Source organism: Protopterus annectens, chromosome 16.part0 (assembly GCF_019279795.1).
Source record: "Protopterus annectens isolate FY-2018-M chromosome 16.part0, PAN1.0, whole genome shotgun sequence".
Lineage (NCBI taxonomy): Eukaryota > Metazoa > Chordata > Ceratodontiformes > Protopteridae > Protopterus > Protopterus annectens.
The window spans coordinates 27,834,742-27,858,531 of NC_056750.1; the positions used below are offsets into that span (position 1 = coordinate 27,834,742).

Genomic DNA, 23,790 nt, shown 5'->3' on the forward strand with positions numbered 1-23,790 from the left:
GAAAGGATCTCTGGGATTTCCGGAACCACATTTTCCCCTTTTTTGACCTTTTGGATATTGTCTAGAAAACAGGGAAAAACGTACCCCTACGGCAGAGAGAGTGTCTTTCCTTCTTGCTCACACCTGGTTAGTGTGTCTTTCACTTTAGGCCCGAATAATGAGGAGACATCGAAGGGGGCATTAACAAAGGTCAACTTGAAGGGCTCCGAAGTTACAGAAGCGCATCTAGGAATGCCTCCTCAGAGCAATATCTGAACTCGCCGCCCTACTTGCTCCATCAGCTGCATAGGAAATGAGCCTCATGGAGGAGTTTACTACTGAATTGAAGGTGGAGAGCTGGGAGGCAAACTTATCCGATACCCCTGCAGCTACAAAACCATGGAGAGCATCTCCTAGCTCTTTCAGTAGGTCTCTCTGTAGTCTGGTAATATGTGAGAGATAATTCAGGACCCGAGTGTAAAGGTCACTGAAGAAAAGATGCACTTTCCGTATCTGTCAATCATCCAAGACCCTTTGTTTGGAGGATGGGCAGACAAGGATATCTCTGACAGTTCCTTTTTTGTGGCCACCGCCACAGCATCTACTGGGACACCCTTTGTAAGAAAGGTTTTATCCTCGGAGGATGTGATAAATTTATTTGGTCTCCGAGGGATAGGCTCCACTGAATCTGGAGTCTCCCATGCCTTTCAACAAACTAGGTTAAGTTCACTGAAAGGCAGAGACACCCGAGTGGCTGAAGGGTGAGACCCAAAGGCCTTCAGGTACACAGACTCCTCTTCATAAGGGTTGATGGGCTTCCAGCCACTCTGTTTAAGTATTTCTAGGATGTCTGCAAAGCAGACATCCTGAGAGGGTGACCATAGAACCCTTCTGAGTCATAGAGGTCTGTGTCTGATGTGACTGACTCCTCTGGGGAGTCCAAATGCTTCCTCTTGCATAATCTCTTCCGAGGGACCTCTTCAGAAAGGTATTCTGGACAGGTTTCGGAAGAAAGAGGCTCACCCGATGGGGAATCCGGAGGCCTTGGGTCTACACGTCTGTGTGGATGCGGTTGTGCTGAGACGGACACTGGTGCCTTTGGGGGAGGAATAAAAGGATCAGAGAGTAGAGGTGCTCATGGGGACAGTGCTCTCCTCATCGCCTCGAAGCCCCCCCCCCATGATCCGAGGAGGTTCCTGGCTCCGAAAAAACAGAGGATATCCCTGGCACCAAAGGGTTGGCTCCAAAGCTAAGCTCACCCACGCCAAAGCCCAGAGAGGCAAGTTCAGTTCCGATAAACGTCCAATCCGAATGCCCCCCCCCCCCCGACCTGACCGGACAGCATCAACTCCTAGACTCCTCGAGCCCATATTTCACCAAGGAAATCAGAACAGTAGTTTGGGCCAAAGATCCTGGGACAGGTCTTGGTTCCGACAGTTCCACTACTATCGGATCCATGCATTCCGGCTCCGAAACACCAAGTCGGGTTGGAGGAGGAATCGACAGTGACCATGCAGGTTGAGTTGGTTCAGAAACCCTACGGGTTGGCTCCGATAACAGTTTTGCTAGTACTGGTGTCCTCAAAAGTCTCCACACCACGCAATCCACAATGTCATCAGAAAGGCTCCTGGACAATCAAGAGGAGGGAGCAGAGGATCTTGCAGCCTGTAAGATTGAAGATCTTAGGGTCGGAGAAACAGGTTCCAATTCTGGGGACCGGCTCCAAACCTGATGTACCAACGGCTTTAATGTAGGAGGAGCCAAGGTAGATGACAGATTTTGGTTCCAAAACAGAAATTTTTGGCAACTTCTTTGAAGGTTCTGATTGATCCCAGGAAATTGAAGAGGATCTTTTGCCAGATCTGTCAGATTTCTGAGAAAGGGAAGAGGTCTGTTCTTTTGGGCTCTAATCTTCTCCTAAGGCCTCAGAAAAAGAAGTTTTCAACAATCCTTTTAGAATCAGTTTGTTCTTTCATTCGAGAAGAACCCTAGAACTGACTGAATGGCAAATAAAAGCAAGACTCTTGTAAGTGTACTGCTCCAAGACAGTACACACACACACCGTATGACCATCTGTAATAGACATCTTCTGAGTGCACTTAGTCCACTTTTTAAACCCCAAGGGTTTGGTATCTTTTGATTGCTTAGACATAGCAGAATTCACACCACACTATCGATAATGAACACAGCACACACAAAAATACCTCTAAATAAAGTAACAAACAAATGGAAAAAAAGCCCTCTAACTAAAACGAGCTAGCTTGCAGTTTAGAGAACACAGTAAACACGGCACACCAACCTAATATATTTATGATGGAAAAAAGCCCTCTAACTAAAACGAGCTAAACAGAAAACTACAAAAAAAAATCCTTACTCTCTCTCTATATTATTATTATTATTTCTAAGGATAACAAAGGAAATCTATACCTATAACATGCAGCAGACTCATGAATGTCAATCATTGGAAAGCAAGAAAAAACAAACAGCTAATCAAATTTTCTACGTAACTACTAATACACACTGTCTAATTTAAACTACATATCAAAACAGTTAAAAGCGAGATTACATCATACACAAAAGCCGGGATACGTGAGGAAAAGGGAAATTAGGCCTTAAAATAAACGACAGCCACACATAAACAGCAATGAAAAAAGAACAGCCTAATAAGTTCATTATGTATAGAAAAAATTTAAAACTATGTTTTTAAACCCAACAGAAGAAAAAAAATATTATTATTTTCCTATAAGAAATAAGCATTTAAGAAAAGACACTTGGCCACACCCAGTTAAAGCACCCGATCTGTTTAGGGCAAACAAGATCTGGGGAACTCCATAGGGCATTGTGGGATACGGTGTAAGCTACAAGCTACTTGAAGACCTCAAGCTTTTGTAAATGGTCAAGTCGGAATCGAAGATCGGTTCCGAACCCAACCAGTACAGAATGAAGGCTAGATAGAACAACATCACATTAAATGCTTCATTTCAATACAAATAAAAAACACTTCCTTCCTTCAGGCTCCTTCTGTCCTGAATTCTAAAGAACTTTTGTAAACGCCAGCACTGGTGATGGCTGAAGATACCAAGGCAAATTCTGAGCACTGACAGTATGCTCAGAAAAGAACCAGAGTGGTGGCTCACTGTACCCCTAAACTACTTACCAGAGAGATCACAGTGGGAGGCAGCTGCTCAGGATCTCCGACCAAGACGAGTTTAGGACAACGGTGAATAAGAGGGATCAATGTTTCAGTCTCACATGCTTGCCCTGCCTGTAAAAAATCACAACATACACATATAAACACCATGTTCATGGCATACACACTCAATATGTCAGTTTGCATCACTAAAAGCAAATGCTATAAAGTAAACTTACTGTGCAAGACACAAGGTAGACAAACAACACCAAACAAACATGCATTTTAAGCATATAGCTCTGATTTTCCCTCCATATATACACAAACACGTGTGAATACCTATATATATATATATATATATATATATATATATATATATATATATATATATCTGATTTACTTACCTTTATCAAATGGCATTACTATTGACACGAATAATGTCAAAACCAAACGACTGACATTATGCATCTCAACATGCATGCCAAGCATTAATATTTGTGCCCGCAAAAACCTCTCTACTACTTTTGTAGACAGGTGTTGAAAATCGGTTTAGCTGACCAAAGTCTACAAAAGCAGCCATATATATATATATATATATATATATATATATATATATATATATATATGGGTCTAGGTTATAACGTCGACAGATGGGAAGACCGACAGCGAAATCACCGACGCGAGAAGATCGACGGATGAAAACACCGACGGAGAACACGAGATGGGGAAAGGATGTGTAAGTATGCGGTAGTGACGGACGTTAGGGTGCGAGTAAGGTAAGTGTGCGATGTTGGCGGTCTGTATGGGTAGGGGTGGGTTAAGTGAGTTAGGGTTAGGGCGAGTTAGGTAAGGGTGCAGTAGTGAATGTTTTGGGTTAGGGGTTAAGTGAGTTAGGGTTAGAGGCCGAGTTAGGTAAGGGTGCAGTAGTGAATGTTTTGGGTTAGGGGTTAAGTGAGTTAGGGTTAGAAGCTTGAGTTAAGTAAGGGTGCAGTAGTGACTTTGTTTGGGTTAGGGGCGGGTTAAGTGAGTTAGGGTCAGGAGCGGGTTAGGTTAGTGTGCGATAGTGACGGACCTTAGGGTTAGGGTTTCGGTTAGGGTAGTGGATAGTTGTGTATGTAAGGTTTAGTGTTTGTTTGTTAGGATTTAGGTGTGCTTGTGTTGTGTGTGTGGTTTTTGGTCAGGGAATTTGTTTTGTTTATTGGTTGTTGTGATGATGTGTTGAGTGTGTGTGGTGTCGTGTTTGTGAGCTGTCGATGATGTGGTGTCGGTGATGTCGTTGTCGATGTTGTGTGCTGTCGGTGTTATAACCTAGAACCATATATATACATATATATATATATATATATATATATATATATATATATATATATATATATATATACACACACACACACACACACACACACACGGGTCTACTACACATGATCGACCATAACATCGAAAATTCAAAATATTGAAACTCATAAGACTGAAACCTCAACAATGTTAAATTTCAACATACTAAATTGTAAACTATAGACATGCACACATACAACACCAATGACTAACCCTTTCCAGAACTTAAAAACTACTTACGTACCCTCTTAACAGAAACTGGAGGATATAAAAACCAAACTAGTTGTGGGCTACGCCCCCCACACACCCCTAACTATATATACTAGCTCCATGATCGCACTATAGTGGGGAAAAGGGCATATAACTTTTACTTACCTTACAGTAGTCTACACGCTGCCACTAGTATGTTGAAATTTAGCATTGTTAAGGCTTCAGTCGTATGAGTTTTAATCAAGTGAGTTTTCAGTATTTTGAATTTTCAATGTTATGGTCTCAGTCAAATGAATTTCAATCAAATGAAATTTCGATCATGTGTAGTAGACCCATATATACACGCGCACACACATGCACATACATAAGTGCTTACATATATACATAAATACAGAGATGTGCGTGTGTATGTTTATGAGTACTGGTACATAAGCATGGCGCCCTACTGAAATGTCGGCACTTCCAAGTGCAGAAATGCAAAACAGACAGACAACATGGGAGAAGAGCAAATTTTGAAAATCACTCTTCTCCTAAAATCTTCGTTTCGCAGGGGGAGCAAGCTCCCCCTGAACATATATATACCAACTCCAAGATCGCCATACCTCAGAGACTAGGGAATATTTAGAGAAATGGAATGTCAAAGTTAGTATTCTTTCGGCTATTCAGTCTCCGTATTTCGGGAGTCACTCTAGCGGGTCCCAACATTTCAAATGATTACCCATATGCATACATGTGTGCGTGGTTACGCACACACGAGCACACACACACACGCACACACACACACGCACACACACACACACACACACACGCACACACACACACACACACACACACACACACACACACACACACACACACACACACACACACACACAGTCATTGTAAGACATGCTAATGGGGCCACATACATACACACACAATTTAAGACCTGCTTCTGAGACTTGAGCTGGTTGACACAGGCAAAGTTGCTGTGGAGACACAGACTGCTCACAGAGGAGTGGCTGGAAAATTCATCATAAAAGAGACCAAAGGGAAGGGAAAACACTCTGATGATGCAGTAGTGGTTTTGGGGATACCTCTGGGAAATTCATCAGAATGAAATGAAATGCCCTACAAGGTTCATCTACAGAAGAATGTTAACATGTGATATTCTAAGAATTTTAACTGTTCTACAGAGGGGCTTCCTTAAAAGGTCCTTTGGTGACCCATCAATCACAACTGCACTTTTTTTCCCCTGCAAAATCTCATGGTTGAGATGTTCCAGGAACAATTCACTGGTCACATAAGCTCGCTCATCCCCTAGGCCTGCCAAGTCACTTTAAAGTCACTAATAAGCACAACTTAACAGGAACTACAAACAGCTGGACCTAGTGAAAGAAAAATCCATCCACTAAAATATTTCTGACCTGTCAAGGAAGATCTTCCCACAGATTAAAAGATATGGTTAAAAACACATCTGTTATATCTTACATTGGGGAACCTTTCCAACAATTACCACCAGGATAAAAACAGCCACATTACTACATAAGCAGAGCTCAGTAGCTAGAGTACTGGAATAAAGAGAAATGTAACCTAACTCTCTTGGTCACAATCAAGACCATAAAGCTAGGTCAAGTAGTTGTGGCAAAGCCACGTGTACCGTAGACATTGCTGAAATGGGCATTAGAAGCTAGTAGTCTTTTTGCCAAGGAAGCTTTGATCACAGCATTAGACAAACAGTAGAAATGCACATAGCAATCACAAGTCACTTCATCTTCTTTACATCTGGGAGGAAATGTATGACTGTGTAAGAGCTTACCATAACAGTAGATGTTCCAGTTCACCATTGTGATAATGCTGACTACTGCGACTTCAACCAAAGAAAGTACAATGTCCAGGCTACCTTCCAGACCTCAGTACCCTTTTTCATTCCAGGCATGGCACACAGCAACACATCAGGGACATAAGAAAGATCCCACTATAAGACAGGCATGTGTATGTGCCACATTAGAGCTTTCTTGCCCAGGATAGTAAAGAGCATTAACAAAGAAAGCTAAGGAATAAAACACCAACTTCATCATTAGGGAAGACAGAGAAAGGCCTCCAAAGCTAAGCTATGGAGACAACACCCTCTGTTGCACAGCTCTCACACACACACACACACACACACACACACACACACACACACACACACACACACACACACACACACACACACACATTGCAACTGTACATTTCCACACTTACTGGATATATGAATTTTTCGTGAACATATACTTGGCACCATGAGCAATTCCAAAAAGGGAATGTTTCCTTCCTCCTGATTTCAGGCCCTTTACTAATATCCATTTCCTTATAACAAACATTCCCTGAATCTTGGATAAAACCCTGAGCTAATGAGATCTACCTTTTACAAACCGTCTGGAGTTGGATGGGTGAAAATGGCCCACTGGATATTTCATAGGTTGGTACTAGGCTATCGGCCCTAGGGCCTATACAAGCCTAGCCATAACAATTCCATGGCTATTTCTTCCAACACTATTTACTTCCCTGGACCCCTGTCTAGCAGGGCAACTGACGTGATTCCTGGGGTGAATTTCCTTTCTCCCATCCAATTGCCAAGGTTCCTTTTGTCTAGGTCAGGAACCTACCCCACCAGCATGTTTTGCTTATTGTGATGACAAGGTTTAGATTCCTGGAGCGTGTGGCTCTTTGGGATTGGGATTTCTTTAAGTGTAGCATGTCCAACAGCTCTGGGTTTGACATGGCCTTGTATGTTAAGCAGAGATCGCCTCCAAGTAGACGATATGCGACAGAGTATAGCATTAGACATCCACAGGAAATCTGTGGCAGGTCACGTGTCTCAATTCTCAGCTGGAATGTCCATCTTGGAGGTCTGAACCTGTGCATGGGATTTACAGACCTCGCTGTCAGAGACACCCTTCCCTTACCAGGACAGCGGGTTGTCAGTTGTCTCCTTCTGAAATTCTAAAGTGTGCTTTGGCTTTTAGCACCTGCAATAGAACATCCTTTCTAAAAGCCAAATCATGGTCGTCAACTCAGTGGGAGATACCTGCTTTCCCTGGCACGAAAGCCACCAAAGGAGCTTTGTTCCAGCCTCAGGAATTTGACATACATGACCCAGGCACAGCAAAAGTGCATCACTGGTGCCTCTAGCCTCTACCCTTAATGGAAAGTTGGATGCGCCACTCAAGTCCCTTTCCACCTTCTGCTTAACATCTCATATTTCTAGGGGGGAAGTCAGAGGCCAAGGATAAACTTAAGGATGCCATGGTGAGCTGGGTGTAGGACAGAAGATTCTTGTGATCCAAGTTGTATTGCAGGGAATGTTGCTGACTCATGGTTTTACAGGTAAATCCCTCACAGAACCTTCAATCCTTGACAATATGTTCCACACCTAGGCAAACTACAAACTGAGCGTGGAAGCGTTTGTGTGAAATCTTTCTTCCACAAGAAAACCCAGAGGAGCAACTAGGGTGACGTGAAGGGATAGCTATCCTCAGATCACAGTATCAGAAGTATGAGCCTTAGTACTGGAATTTCATTTCTGAATGCCAATATTGCATTTGCTGAAGTGTTTCAGCTCTCCAAGTGAGGTCTAGCGCAGTACCTGCATTCAGAAATTAATGTTGGTAATGCACTTTCTGTAACAAGCAATTTACAACATTCTAAAGGAGGACAAGAATATTTTTTAACTCTTCAACTAAGAGTTGAGGGGTGCTACATTGAAGAATGGCACTGGACAGTAGATGAACAAAGTATGGTTTTGAGAATGCCTACCTTTCTTGGGCTCTGAAATACCCTAATGCATACAAGGACATAATGCTAACTGAACATAAGTCTATCCAAAAATCACCAACTGCCAACTATCACAAAAGGAGCAATACAAAAACCCTCCTGTGGTGCAGAGGGATAAATCCTAAATTGCAAACAGACAGAAGTACAGGAGCGGGCAGCATACAGTACAGATTGTGATAACTTGTAAATCTGCAGTAACATTTCAAAATGTGATCTGCTGCTGTAGAAACACTAGGATGTTGACTTACGTTATGTTTCACTTTCCTTTATGTCCATCAAATGAGGTACATGTGAGAAATGTCAGAGATGATGGAGTCCAAATGGAGAGATAAGTCAGCAAGCAAAAGAAAGTAGTAGTGCTGAAACTGAATTCATCCTCAAGTCCTTTGAGTAACTTCACGAGGTGGATCCTGTTTTTCACAAAATCTCTCCAAAACAACACTGACATATAGACTGTATTTATACAGCATATATCATGGTCAGAAGTAGGTCAAAAATTAAAAAAACATAGGCTGGTGCACAAGATCCAGTATAAAAAAAAGTGTTTGATCGTGTTAGACACACTGGTGCCAGGACTGGAAAAAAATGACTGTGTAGAATCCTCAAAATACGGAAACATTCCTACGATGGGGCCAGGCCAGGCCCAGGGGGAGGGTGACCCACCTGTTGTAGAAAGAAGCAGCAGTCTACAAAAACTGATAGGCCAATAAAGAGCCATAAAGTCAATAGAGTGCAGTATTGAGGATAAGAAAGAAATGATGTATTGTTACTATTATGCAAAAATCCCAGAATTTCCACACACAAGAAAAGATTATTCGAGGAAAGAAAAATATCTCTACAAGAAAAACTGACAGAAGCCTCAAATAAAAATGTGTTCATTAATACAACAGATTTGTGAAAAACAGTATACAGACCGAGATAAAGAAGCATCTGAGGAAGTGCAAAAATACACACAAAACCTAGAGATTTTTGAAAAGTGTAAAAAAAGAAATCTGTACATGGGAAACAGAGAAAGATTTGATATGGTGCAATATTTATGCAAAGGAGAAAACCACATTAATCAACATAAAGAAGGCAGCCTCAAAGATAATCGAAGAGAAATACAGGTAAAGGCATCCAGATATGGAAAACGTCACAATTAAAACATCACAAAGAAGGAATGTAGAAAAGAAGATTAGTAAAGAAGTTAATAAGAATAGAAGTTGAAGCGATGAAATGCCTGCGAAGTGAAGGAGTTGGTGTAGAAGTTCTAACGCAGGTTACACCGCAGAATGATGCAATGAGTCCCCAAAGTAAGAAGAAACAGGAAGATTGAGTATGGTATAATATCTATGCAAAGAAGAAAGCAAAACTAATCAATACAAAAAGAGCAGTACCAAATATCTTTGAAGAGAAATACAGACAAAGGAATCTGTACATGGAAAACTTTACAATACAAAAAACTAAGACAAAAAGGAAAAGTAGAAAAGGAGATTAGTAACGGAGAAGTTATACAAATAGAAACTGAGGTTATGGAGTACTTGCGACGTGAAGGATTCAGTGTAGAAAATTCAGAAAGCACCACAGCAGGATAGAGCAATGGATATCCAAATTAAGGGGAAACCAGTGGAACGGGAAACAACTGGTCAGGTGCCAAATGAAGAAATTTTGGAGGCTTCCGCAGGAAACCAGTATAAACATTTACCTGAAGCTGGACGGCAAGGGAAGGAACAGGAGATGGCACAGGATGAAATTGAAGAGAATGTGCCACAGGAAGATGCTACAGAACTTTCTATAGAATGCCTGCAGGAAATGGAAAACAAAAAATGAGTCCTCAATTTCGAAGTAAATGAGCTAAAAGAAGAGCTGCTTGATTTAATAGACACAGATAGACATATTAAGATCAATGAAAGAAACAGACTGCAGAAGGTCAACAAAACCAAAAAAGTCAGAAGTTTGATAAATGAACACAGTAATTGGGACTATCTTTTTTAATTTCTCCAAATCTTTTGGGTTTCTAATACCATGACGGGAATGGAATCCATTCCTAAGTCGAAGTACAATTAAAGTTCATGAAATTAGTATGTTTCAGTCTTTGATGTCAACCAGAAGTGCTCTTCGCAGCACCCACAATGTGCCCAGTAATTTATTTTTTATTTTACATTTAATAACCAGGAAAGTCCACTGAACCCAGCTCCTTTTTCAGTGGAGGCCCAGGGAGAAAAGCTCCACAAACATTACAAATGAGATAAATTGAGATCAATACTGTATCACAGTATACAAGTTGATTAGAAAACCAACATTGATAATTTGAACAAAACAAATACAAATCTCGAAAGAGATATACACACACATAAAGCAGCAAAAAACATTGTCAAACAGTATAGGATAAGTTACAACGTAAAAGTAATAGGTCACAGCAGTAGATACATTAACATATGGGTGGCAGATGCTCAAACAGATCAGTAGAGATATCATGCAAGAAAGGTAGAACTAGCTTGACAAGTACAAGAACACTAGTACGTAGGTGAGTTCTTAGTGCTTTCTTAAAATGAGTTAGTAAAGAGCTGGAAGACATGTTTGTTGGTAGTGAGTTTCATATTTAAGAAATGCTGTTAGAAAGGAGTGATTCTCCTGCTGTGTTACTGACTTTAGCTACTTCAAGAAGGAATTTATTATTGAAACGAAGAGTTCTATTACTAGAGTATGGATGAAGTAGGTGTTGCACTGAAGGTTTGTTTCTGGTTAGTAAAGGATTTTATGAGCAAAAGTAAGTTGATTGTAATGTAAGAGTTGGGGAAACCTAGCCAGTTAAGCTGCTTTAGAGATGTGCAGTGGTGTGATCTGTATAGGGCATCTGAAACAAACCTAGCTAATTTGTTATAACAGGAGTCTAGTTTGGCTAGGTCTGTCTTCATGAGGTTTGTAAGAATACTTGAAGCGCAGAGAAGTGTGGAGATCAGATGAGTGCGTGTTACGGTGGACTTTGTGGGTCTGGTAAAATACTGCCTGTTTCTGTAAAGGGTGCCCAGCTTAATGGCCTGGGCAATATGTATGTTGAATCTGAATTTATCAATCTCAACTCCAAGAAGTTTGGTGTGTGCAGTGGGAGTAGTTTTATTGTTAGATGTGATGTTAAAGGTGGGGTCTATAAAGGTGGATCGAGTAGGTTTAAAAAGAAGTTTAGTTTTAGAAGGGTTAAGAATAAGTTGAAACGTGGTAAGCCATGTTTCAACAGAGAGAAAAGATTCTTGTGTAAGGGTGTGGAGTTCATGTAATGAGGAAGCTGCACATATTAATGTGGAGTCGTCTGCATATTGTATGACAGATGCACGAAGAGTAGAAGTATGACTGTTGTTAGTATGTAGACAGAAAAGGAATGGGCCAAGTATCGAGCCTTGCGGTACTCCAAGAGTGACTGGAAGAAGAGGTGAAAATTTGCGCTTCCACAAAACTGCTTGCTAACAAGCCAGTTAAATAGCTTTGAAACCAGGTTATGGAGGACCAAGTCTTAGGTCAGTAAGGGCCTTGATAAGTATTCTATGACTGACCATATCAAAGGCCTTGGACAGGTCTAGGAAGGTAGCTGATACATATTTGACGTTGTTTCTATGGGTATTGACAGTATTTGTAAAGGACATGAGGGCAGTGGTGGTACTGTGAAAGGGATGAAAATCGTGTTGAGTGTTAGAGAGGAGTGTGGGTTTGCAAACAGTTCATGATTTGGGTATGTATACATCTTTCCATAATTTTGGCTAAAGGGGATAGAATAGTTATTGGTCAGTAGTTTGTCAGAGAATTACTTCCATTATGTAGAGGGATAATATGGGATATTTTCCAGGTTTCAGACAAAGATCTATTGATAAGTATGGATATTGGGTAGGTAATGGTGTAGACAGCTATTTTTAGAAATTCAGTTGGTAATTTGTATGATGTTAGTGTTGTGGGCTTACGTTTCTTAAGGTATCTTATTATATCAGTAGGGACAAGTTGGATGTGAAATGTGTTAGAGTTGGTGGGTGACTGGCAGTGTTCCATGGGGGAGGAGTTGTACTGGTTTGTTTTGCTGGTTAGACAGGGCAAGAATGGCTTCAGTCAAGAATTTGTTGAATTGCACAGCTATGCTCTCTGATGTGTCTACTGGGGTATGGGGAGGGAGTACTACTTCTTCCAAGTAGAAGAATTTTGTTAATGGTAGCCCAGACCTTTTGTGGTTATTTTGATGTTTTATTTGTAGGTTGTAGTAGTAGTAAAGTTTATCAACCTTAACTAGTTTCTTACATTTATTCTGGAGCTCTTGGTAAGTTTGCTTAGTATCTTGGGACCTGATTTTGTGCCAGTGGTCCCAGGCTTTTCTCTGGCTTTGAGGAGGGGTCTACTATTGTTACTAAGCCATGGTGAGGAGTTGGCTATGATTCTGATGGTTCTGGGAGGGGCATGTTGGTTTAAGACATTTAGAAAGTAGTACTGAAGTGTTTAACAGCTTCGTCTAGATCAAGCTGTTTTAACGGTGTCCAATTTCAACTTTTTAGGTCAGAAATTAAGTTGTTGAGGTTAAAGTAATGACTCCTTCGGCAATTCGTACAGAGGTACATGTATTGGTAACATATCTAAAGACGATTATAGATTCTTTTTTATAAGACCCATTGCTCCTACTACTATTGCAACTGTCTGGGTATCTTTCTTCCACACTGCTCTCGCTTCTGCCTGCAAATCCTGATATTTTATGACTGTGTCTCTCTATACGCAAGACACTGTAGTCAATGGGTGTGGAGATTTCAGTGATCAATGCTACTTTTATCTTCTTTTCATGGACCAGCATATCCAGTTTTCTATCCTCTATCTTTTGAACTGTTGGTGATGGATGATCCCATGTGATGCAAACCATCATTTTCTGTGATGCTTTGTGGCTCATGTTTCCAGTGTTTTTCAGCCACTTCAATACCACAATGTTGCACTATGCCCAATGCAACAATCTAGCCACATTATTACACCTTTCAGTATACAGTCCTTCTGCCATTAGTACGTCACAACCAACAGAGTAATAAAAAAAAATAGTTTCTTTCACTGAACACTCCAGACATACTACTAACACATTCAGACAAAATTTGCTTGAGTAGTGCCAGTGTTACACAAATAAACTTCTTAAAGTAAGATGCTGGGTAAAGCTAAGAACAGCATGCATTAGTAAACTGAGCAGAGAAGAGGGCTTCATTTCCTTGCACCACCTTACTAATCTTTAACAATAACCCATTCCATGCCCTTTCCCAATAACCAGACACCTTATCTTAGGAAACCACTTTTGGTAACACTAACACTACACAAAACAGCTCAGACACACACAAACACTCCCACAGATTATCCTCTTACCTAAACTTTAGTCTAACCCTAAACAGCAAACACACACACATACACACTCCTAAAAGATATCCCCCTAACCTGACCCTTACCCTAATCCCCAAACACACAAATTTATCTCCTTACTTAAGCCCATCCCAGAGATGCACATGTGCACACGCATCTCTGACAACAACCAACGTACCCAATTCAGAAACACACACCTTCCAAAAACTCAGCTGTTTAAACAAAAAAACATTCAGCAAAACTTGCAGCTTTTCTACTATTCAACCAAATACACTTCTGGCAAACTAGAAGGGACACATAGATACATTTTATGCACAAGTATGTGTGTGTGTGTGTGTGTGTGTGTGTGTGTGTGTGTGTGTGTATATATATATACATATATACACACACACACACACACACACATACACACACACATACGGTTTACCTTTATAACCGCGATTTGCAGAAGGGCAACTGCTCATATGAGCGACTCTAATCCACAAAACTAAATGTCGGCACACCTACATGTTCGAAAAACAGCAAATCGAATAGCAGATTCACAGTTTTTTGAACATGAAAGTCGAATAAAAAAAAAACAAAGTGTAAAGCAGGGGGGCAAGCCCCCCTGCACCCATGTGGGGGGGGGCACCCCCCTACTTTATTATTCTAACTCCGAGATCGCACTACAGTGGGGAAAGGAACCATTTCCCGATCTCCACTATAGTGCAATCTGCCCCTGAATATCGAATATGCAATGAGCGAATCTCACTGTGCATTCGCTCATTGCACACTCACACCTTTTTACGTTTGACGTTTGTATATCTTGTATGTGCAGTTCGCCCTTCTGTAAGTCGCGTTTATAAAGGTAAACCTACACACACACACACACACACACATATATATATATATATATATATATATATTAATACACACACATACACACAAATAAAATGTGCAAATCAGGACTTTATTGTTGGTTGAAGTTTTTCAATTGCCTCTTCTGAATTGGACCACCAAAAGCTTTGTTGTCACTCTCTCTTCTTTTTATGCTACACTCTTTTAGGAAACATAGATCAAGAGTACACCTGAAGTCATTTTACACAGACTGAACACACACGTGCACTAAACACATCAACCCAATCACTTTATCCTTGGGTGCCTAAGCATGTGTTATGGAATTACAAGTACCGTTTATTACAGCACATCCACCGTTTGCAGTAACACTAGTGACCTCATAAATGGAATACTGACTAGAACTGAAGGTCTACTGCAATGCCAGGAACATGCACAACTTTACGTTTAGATTGACGAATGATGAACACATCAAAGTAGTATGCTTTGAGTATGACAGCATTATTCAAAATCAAGTTCTTAAAAACAAATACTATGCACGAAGTGCATAATTATTATTCATGCCCATGAGAAACAGATCATTGTACAAACTGAAATTGTTTACCTCATCCACTATAACACAGCTGAAAGGACACTGGCCTAGTCTTCGGAAAGCTGTCTCGAGCAAAATGCTCCCACTTGTGCAGAGTGTACAGCAGATAACATGAGACTCCAATATAATTTTCCCCTGCATCTCCAGAATACGTCCTCGATCCTTAAAAGGTGAGAGAAAACAAAATATTGTGTTAAACATTGGACAGTCACTTCAAATGGCTTAACTGAGGCATTAAGTACAGTTGGGTCAAAGAATTATGTCCATTAATAGAAAGAAATGAAGTGGCAGTAAAGACAATTCACATCAATACTTAACTTATGCACTAAACATAACACACAAAAAATCCAATACACTGCTTCAATGGGCAGACAAAAAAGAACACCACAAAACTGTACAAATGATAATGCAGCTAAGCTAAACAGCATTCCAGTCCGTTTTGTCACAATGTCAACAAAGCTGATAATGAACCCTAACAGAATAATAGCTAAGCCAGAGCTGGGAGACGTACAGAAAATATTTCAATACATGTGTCACAGGCAAAAACCTGTATCCTAAATGCTTCACCTTTGCAAAAGACAGAGATGCTTCCAATGGTTTATTTAGTTATGTTTGTTTGTCTACAGGAGTAGAAGGCTGATCCACAGGGGACCCATTTCAGCCACAGCCCAGGTGTGTATAAATGCTATACATTTAAAATTTACACAAGAAATTAATGAACTACATTATATGCAGGGACATAGTTACTTAGAAACGCAGCACTACTTGAGTATATACTAGGGTAATTACAAATATGCAGTTGTGTAAGGAGATTCAATATTAACAGAAGATGTTAACATCAATGCTACAAAAGTTTATAGTAGTCTATTTGCTGATATTACTACCAAAGCACCACAATTGCTAATTCTTTATGATCATTTTCACAATCAGACATCCTTAGAGGTGTGCAGATGCAGTCTCAGTCTGCAGCCATTAGAGCTATGAAAGAGTACGCTGTACTCTATTCCATTCTTTACTGTCATCCAGGAGGTGGCCAACAGATCACAACACGAATAAGTGGATTCATATAGCAACAACCCTTACGATGACCATTTTAATGGGACACCTCTACAACAAATTCTGCCTTCAACTCGGGAAACAAATCTAATGGTAAGGAATAGTACAGTTACATAGTCAGTTGCAGATATTTGAGTGCAGTCACTGTTGCAGCTATGACTTCGGGAACTTTAACACAGAATGAGGTCTAATGTACTTCTAGACTTTCAGAGCGAAGCACACTTCCTCCTTGTCTAGGCTGACATTATCTTTTCCTTGAATGTCTCTATGTTTCTAGTATAATAAATGTTATGATACAGTTTTCTTACCCCCCCCCCCTAAACTTTAAGGATTGGAAATGTAAAACCAGGGAATACTGTGGGAACAGCAAGTGCCCAGGTTTACAGCAATGCCCTAGAGAGAATCTTATTCCTTTGTGTCACATGAAAAGAGAAGGAAGCAAGGAAAGGATAAAGTACAACATACGAAATGGAAAGGGATGTGCGCCTACATTGACCCCCAGGGACCCCACATTTAGGGGTGATGGGGAAGTAGGATTGCAAGAATGACCACAATGAACATCTACAATTATGGAAAACTGAATCTACAAATGTACTGTATTCATCACATGGGTCACTGCTGCAGTCATAACCTTAGTGAAGGCTACGAAAGCTGAGACTGAAATTTGAACCCACACATTGGCAAACGTTTACATTGGCCTATTGTTTAACCATCAGCAATCGCTGCAGAGAGGGTGACAAGTAGTGTTGTAGATAATGAGAGAAGCATGCCCTTTAGGACAGTGGAAGGGAACTCTGTCCAGCCACAGAAATTAAACACAGGCTGTAATGCCTGGAAAGGGTGCAGACAGAGGGCCAGATAACTGCTTTTCTTTTTAGGAAAGCAGTGGCCCTAGTGGAATGGCACATGACTCTTCCTTGTAGAGAATTTCCATAAGACTTGCAGCAGCAGTGAATGCAATGTGCTAACTCTTTCCAAACTCATTCTTGGAGGCTTGTGGTCAGTTTACCACACAGCAAAGGACAAACACTGGGGGTTAACTGAAGGAAGAAGCTGGGGCAGGATTTAACGAGCAGGGTGATGTAGTCACAGCTGGACCCTAGAGGTAGAAGGACTCTGTGGGATACCCTGTCTTCCACCAACATCTCTGCTGTCTTTTCTTTCTGATAGGCCTTTCAACTTTTTCCCTATTACTTGTTTCTGGTAGAACAGTCTTTGTTCTCATAGATAACTCTTGACGTATTTAGGCAAGGGATGCTAAACAGATTCCACAGTCTTCCACTTTCCCACCAATGTTTTAAACACACTGTAAGCCTGAGTTACAAACAGCAGCTTGTTATACACTTGCACTTTTACACCTTCAGAATGGGACTGTCTCAGTCAAAAATACCTTCTAAGGATGATCAAACTGCATCAGCCCTGGATACTCCATCTATAGCATCACACCCACATTCTATACATCTCCCTGCTGTCTGCAAACAATCAAGTCACCCCTACTGGATGCCCATTCATTCTACAGTGGTGAGAAATCCCCAGAGCCACTGGGGCAAAAACTATCAAGTAAGGAGGGGTGTCAAATAGGCAGACACTGCAGTCCTTTGTGCCATCAATGGCATACTGGCTAGAAGGGCATTCTTATAATGAATGCTCTAACCTCTCCCCTGGTCATAATTTCAGCACTTCTAACACTGCAAGACCCACCTATGCGGTCTTCTGTAACACATGCATGCTCCTCCTTTTGTGTCAAGAATGACTGCCATCACCGGCTCTGGAAACCACACCCACAGCCTCCTTCTACTGCTTCTCCAACATCATGTCACACACAGTCACATCCACGTCGTCCTCCTACTGCCTCTCCAGCATTGTACACACACAGTCACATCCTCCTTGTACTGCCCCTCCAACATCATGACACACAGTCACATCCATGTCCTCCTCCTACTGCCTCTCCAACATCGTACACACAGTCACATCCACATCTGCCTTGTACTGCCTCTCCAACATCATGACACACAGTCATATCCACTTGCTCCTCGTACTGCCTCTCCAACATCATACACACACAGTCGCATCCTCCTTGTAGTGCCCCTCCAACATCATGACACACAGTCACATCCTCCTTGCACTGCCCCTCCAAGATAATGACATAGTCACATCCACATACTCCTTGTATTGCCTATCCAAACATCAAGACACACAGTCGCATCCGCGTCCTCCTCCTACTGCCTCTCCAACATCGTAACACACACAGTCATATCCACATCCTCCTTGTACTGCCTCTCCAACATCATGACACGCAGTCACATCCACGTCCTCCTTTTACTCTCTCTCCAACATCATGACACACATTTGCCCTCCAGTGGAAATTGTGTCAGAAGAGCAAGGGTATAGACTGACTGGGACCCACCATTGTTCTTCTCACAGGACTGCCACATTTACCCTTCCTGCCTACACCATCAAGTGCTCAACCACTAACTGCACTTGGATTGCCTAGGCCACAGTCAAGGTTTTATCCATCTATGCCACTACAGCAGGCTATCATTTTACAGTTTACTTTTTACAGCCTATTTTCTCAAATGCAAAGAGATATGGACTTGTTGGAACAATACAGCCTTCCTAGTGTTGTCTTACACCCCCCATAACTCTCCAAGTATTACCTAAAAATATTTTCTTGGTACTTGAGGATGTGGGTCTAGTAATTAAGAGCGCTAAATCCTAGGATTGATTAGGCATTCAGTTTTCTTGGTACAGCTTTCAAGTACTCCATTTTCCTTATCATTAAAAAGTGTAGTATGTCCTAGAGTCAATCTAGCTCCCTAAAGACTGTGTTTGGCATTCATCAAGCCTTATCATCGAGTACAATGCCCTCTGTTTTGTACCTAATGTGGTACATCAAACATTTAGAACATCCACAGAGGTTCCTTCACTAAAAGAATACAGGGCGTAAGTAACATGTCCTGTGCAGACCTCTTCACAGCACTATCCCTGTATTCTGTCTCCTAACAGGCTGTTGAGAGGAGACCTATACCTGGCATGCAAGGTATTGTCGGACCCCATACAGACAGACTTCCTGGATATCCACAAAATAAACAGCACCAGCATTATTCATTCTAAAAACAAACCTTGCCTGTGATATAAACAGGGCCTGATGGAGAGACAGGTACGTATTCCAGAGACTACCCCCTTCTCTAGAACAGGCTCCCCATCCATGTGAAGCAGATTTCCTCCCTAACCAATTCAATTGCAATTTGCGCAACTGGATGGTGAATAGGAAATTCATTCCTGGTTTGGCATCTATGTCTATAATGGACAAAGGCAACCTGTAAATGGTTCATCTCCCAGGCCCCCTGCTTACACTTACCAAGGGTACCAAAATGAACATAGCTAGACTTAAAAAAGGCTCCAACCTATGAACAAATTCCAGGGACATCACGTCTTGAGTTTTTACACAGGAATTTTTTAGGACCCTGAACTCTATAAAAAATGTTAAGTCTCCTTGGGGCAGGCAAGCTGGAATTTTGCCCCAAGGTTGGCAACATCAAGTATTCAAGAAAGTTGTCTGGACTGGGGAAATCCAGAAGAGCTTCCCAGACTGGGAAAAACAAGTTTTGGAAGTTCAAACTTCAGAAGTTTCATGTCTTTGGGGGTGGCACAGAGGCTTAATGAGTTTTCATAAAAGTGAGGACAGCAGAGGTCAACAGTCCAGCTTCTGTCCTTCATCTTCACAGTCTGAGGAGTCAATGTCTCACACTGGGGAGGTCTCCGTCCTTCTCTTACACAGCCTAATTCCAGAAACAAACAGCTTGTGTGGATCAGGATGCAAGCCCTGTAAAACATGTAAAAAAAACTTAAAAAAAACAGCTTAGCTTAAAGTGTAGGAGGAGTGATGAGGCTGGAGACCCACCAAGAACAGCCTTTTCTTGTAGAAGTCCAGACCTCAGAGTGCATCTTATGTCTGTGAGCAGCATTCAGGGTCCTGGGAATCAAAGAGGGGAAATGTCCTCACTTTCTGATGGCCTACAAGTAGTGTGGATGTCCTCCTCTAAAATTAGCAAGGGCAAATCATCCTTCCCTTGTATAATGATCGACCAAAGCTGGGGCTGACATTTTGTCATTCTCTGCCATCAAATACAAATGCCATTTGGTCCCGTGAGATATGTTAATATTCAATGATTACTTCCTCCTAAGGAGCTGCACCAGAGCCCTTGCCCAAGGCAAACATCAGGGACAGATGCTGGTCCATAACCTTCTCAGAAGTGGCATCCTCAGATCAGTGATTCACAGACTTTTCCTTCTCCTCCTTTTTAGAATGGATATCTGGGCTGACTCCATCATCATCATCAACAACCCCTATTTTTACATGGGTCTGGGTCATTCTATCATCTGTCAACATATTTCTTGATTCACTGCTGATCTACTACTTTCTACAACAGTCAAGCCTGACTGGTGCAGGTCTTCTCTCAAGCAATCCACCCTTCTCTTGATGGAGTGTCGTCTCCACTTGCCTTCTTTCTTCCTTTCCCTCATCATCTTTAACAAATAATTTTCTGCTTTCCTGTGCATGTGACTGAACCACTGTAATATTTTGCTGATGTTCTCTGCACTTGGTGATACTTTAGCTTCTTCTCTAACGCTCTCATTTTTCATTCTGTCCGGCGTGCATCTTGTCATCCATCTTAGAACACTTCATCTTTATTACCTCAAGCTTCTGCAACTGCTTTGCCTGACTGCATGGGTTTCAGTGCCATGCACTGGTTACCTCACCGTTTTCTACACTTTACTTTACAGACATTTTAGGATTCTTCCATTACATACTATCCCTGACACTTTGTGCCACTTGACTGTAGCTTTAACCTGCTCATTCAGACTTCTCCTCAACCATCCCTCTAATACACCTAAAGTTAGTAACTTGCTCCAACATTTTCTCCTCTTATTTTTTAAAGCATCTTTATTAAGTCAAATTCAAGTTCAAGTTTACCATATTGCTTACTCCCTAAGCACTTGACATCAAAACAATCACAATGTAAGACAATAACTGAAATATACATCAGTTTACCTGGACAAAACATTGTTGCACAAGAGGACAACAAGTATTGTGAAAATTGCTGACCCTCGTTTCAGCTACCATTATCAGCCACCAAAAACATTACATTCCGAAAGCAGTAACAACATACTGTCTCAACATCTCCAGACAGTATTGCAAAAAAAAAAAAAAAAAAAAAAAAAATTGAAACTTCAAAATGGTGAGTCCAAAAAATATTTGAAGGGCAAACCTCAGATCACAAACAAAACCAAATACTATTCAGTCAGTCCCCATATAAATAAATCCAACAAACAAATCTCTCAATTGGCCTCTGTTTCCAAACCAGACAAAACAGCTTGCTCTAACTGAGCAGCAAAGAGCTTTCTTAAGGGCATCCATAGCCACTGTTACCAACACCACTGGGGCAGAGAGAAAAACAAGCATGGAAATGAAGGCACTTAGCCAGTTCTCAGCACTGTTCCCTCATCATCCCACTACAAATTGCACAGAAATACAACAGATCCAAATCTATTATCATCACACAGCATACTCCTTAGGGCCACAAACAACCCATGCCAGTACATGAGCCATATCTGCCAGTCTGTGATAGACATTCCAACTGGCTTATTAAGAAGCCAAGGCAAATCCTTACTAAAAAAAGAAACAAATGTAGATAGTTCTTTTGGCTGGCAGCCACGTGCCACCAATGTTAGAGCACTGCTACACTACCTTAACATTTTAAAACATGGCATGAGTACACATAAGAGAAAGCAAACTAAAGTAAGAGTTTCCACTCCTACTTTCATGTACTACACATTTGTTTCCTTTTTAACAATATTCACTCCTTGTAATTTATATAAATTGCTCAGCTCCTGTCTGCCCTTAAGCCTCACTTTTGATCAATATTCTGAATGTATTTTTCCTATAAATACCACTTATTTCTATGTCATTTCCTTACTTACTTTTCAAAAAGATCACACATCAAAGTTCTTGTATTTCCTTTAAAATATTCAGTACTTCATTTATAAGTGGTTTAGATTTTGATTTCCATTTTCTAGTAATTGCTTTTTTGGCAGGTCATTGCGCTGTCCAGGCAATTCAGATGCTATACTCCACCTGAAAAGAATGATTTCTTTACTTACAACCATTTGCTCACGTCAATGATTCTGGCACATTACTCATCAGTAATTGTTTTAACCTCGTCAACGCAGACACCCAAACACATGCTCCCTCATTACCTCCCTCTTTCTTCCCTTCACATCTCCAGCTATTGCTACCTACCATAAGAAAAACTCTCTGCAGTATAAAAACCTATGCAAACACTTCCACGTAAAAATCCTAAGCCTTCCGCACTTTGCTGCACACTTGAGAGACATCGTCCTATTGTTCTTTTGCAATTTTTCATTCTCCTCCCAATTATTTCTACTAATTCCTCTGATTGCTATAGTCAAACTGCAATATTTTATATGCTCTACTAATTACTTTTTCAGCAGCAGCCTCTGTTCTAGCCTCGGCTAAAAACGTCCATATTTGATCTTTCACGGTGCACTCTACTATCCCGTTCTCTTTGCCTATATTCTGTCATTAACCCCCCAGGTAGGAAAAGCAGTCTCTAACCTGAAGTCCAAACTTTTGCTTCACCCTGTCCCTAGTTAACTGCACACAAAACATTGGCTCCTTTGCTAATTTCTTCCAGTAAATTCAGCTCTCGGCAGGCTATTTTCACTATCCTTACTTGCAAGTTAGCTTGATTGGTAAAAAATCTCCTTTCTCCATTGTCATGTGGGCTTAATGCTGCAAATACGTTCTGACACTTTACAAAGATAAGATTTTGTATGGTGTTTGTTATTTTTTAATGACCTGGATCCAAAATCTTACGTTGAACTCCACCCCACCCCTCTCTCTCATCATCATTGGTTTCTTCTCTGATTTATAATCTTCTGCTTAAGTTATATATGCGAGCCTTAACTGTGAAGCTCTAAAGTCTCTGTTTAAATCAGGCAATCTAGAACCACCTTGGTCTTTGGGAAGAATCAACTTTGCCCGTTTAACTCTAGCTCTCTTTCTGTTCCAATTAAATTATTTCAACTCTTAATTAAGGTCCACAACTTCTCCAGTTGATAAAAACTTGACCTGTAGATAAAACCATAGGGACTAAAACATTTTGACTGCTTGTATCTCACTATCCATAATCAAGAGCTTCCAGCTTCTCATTTTTGAAGTACCTTTTGCTTAGCCTCTTCAAACATATCCTAAGCTGCTATACAAAATATTTTTTAATCCATGCACCCAAAAAAGATGGGTATTGTTAACCAATTCTTAGCTCCCCTCAGGGCATTCTCATTAATGCAAATCAAGTTTTAGTCCAATTCATGTGGGCATGCATAGTCTGACTCTATAGCCTTTGAAAACTGATATAAAATAAATGAAGATAAAGCAAATACCCCCGCTTTCCTGGCCCCACTTTTAAACATAGCTGTTCTTCTTGAG

At 40.9% G+C, this 23,790-nt stretch overlaps 1 protein-coding gene across 6 annotated transcripts in view; it reads right to left on the reverse strand.

Annotated features, from left to right (window-relative positions):
• SETX (senataxin) overlaps positions 1–23,790 on the reverse strand; it is a 2,451,437-nt gene that overhangs the window by 624,001 nt on the left and 1,803,646 nt on the right. For all 6 annotated transcript variants that reach the window (XM_044058409.1, XM_044058411.1, XM_044058407.1 and 3 more), the window contains 2 exons: positions 15,234–15,383; positions 3,137–3,244 (listed from right to left, as the gene is read on the reverse strand). In XM_044058409.1, coding sequence (XP_043914344.1) covers positions 3,137–3,244; positions 15,234–15,383 — 258 coding nt within the window. The remainder of the gene's footprint in view (positions 1–3,136; positions 3,245–15,233; positions 15,384–23,790) is intronic.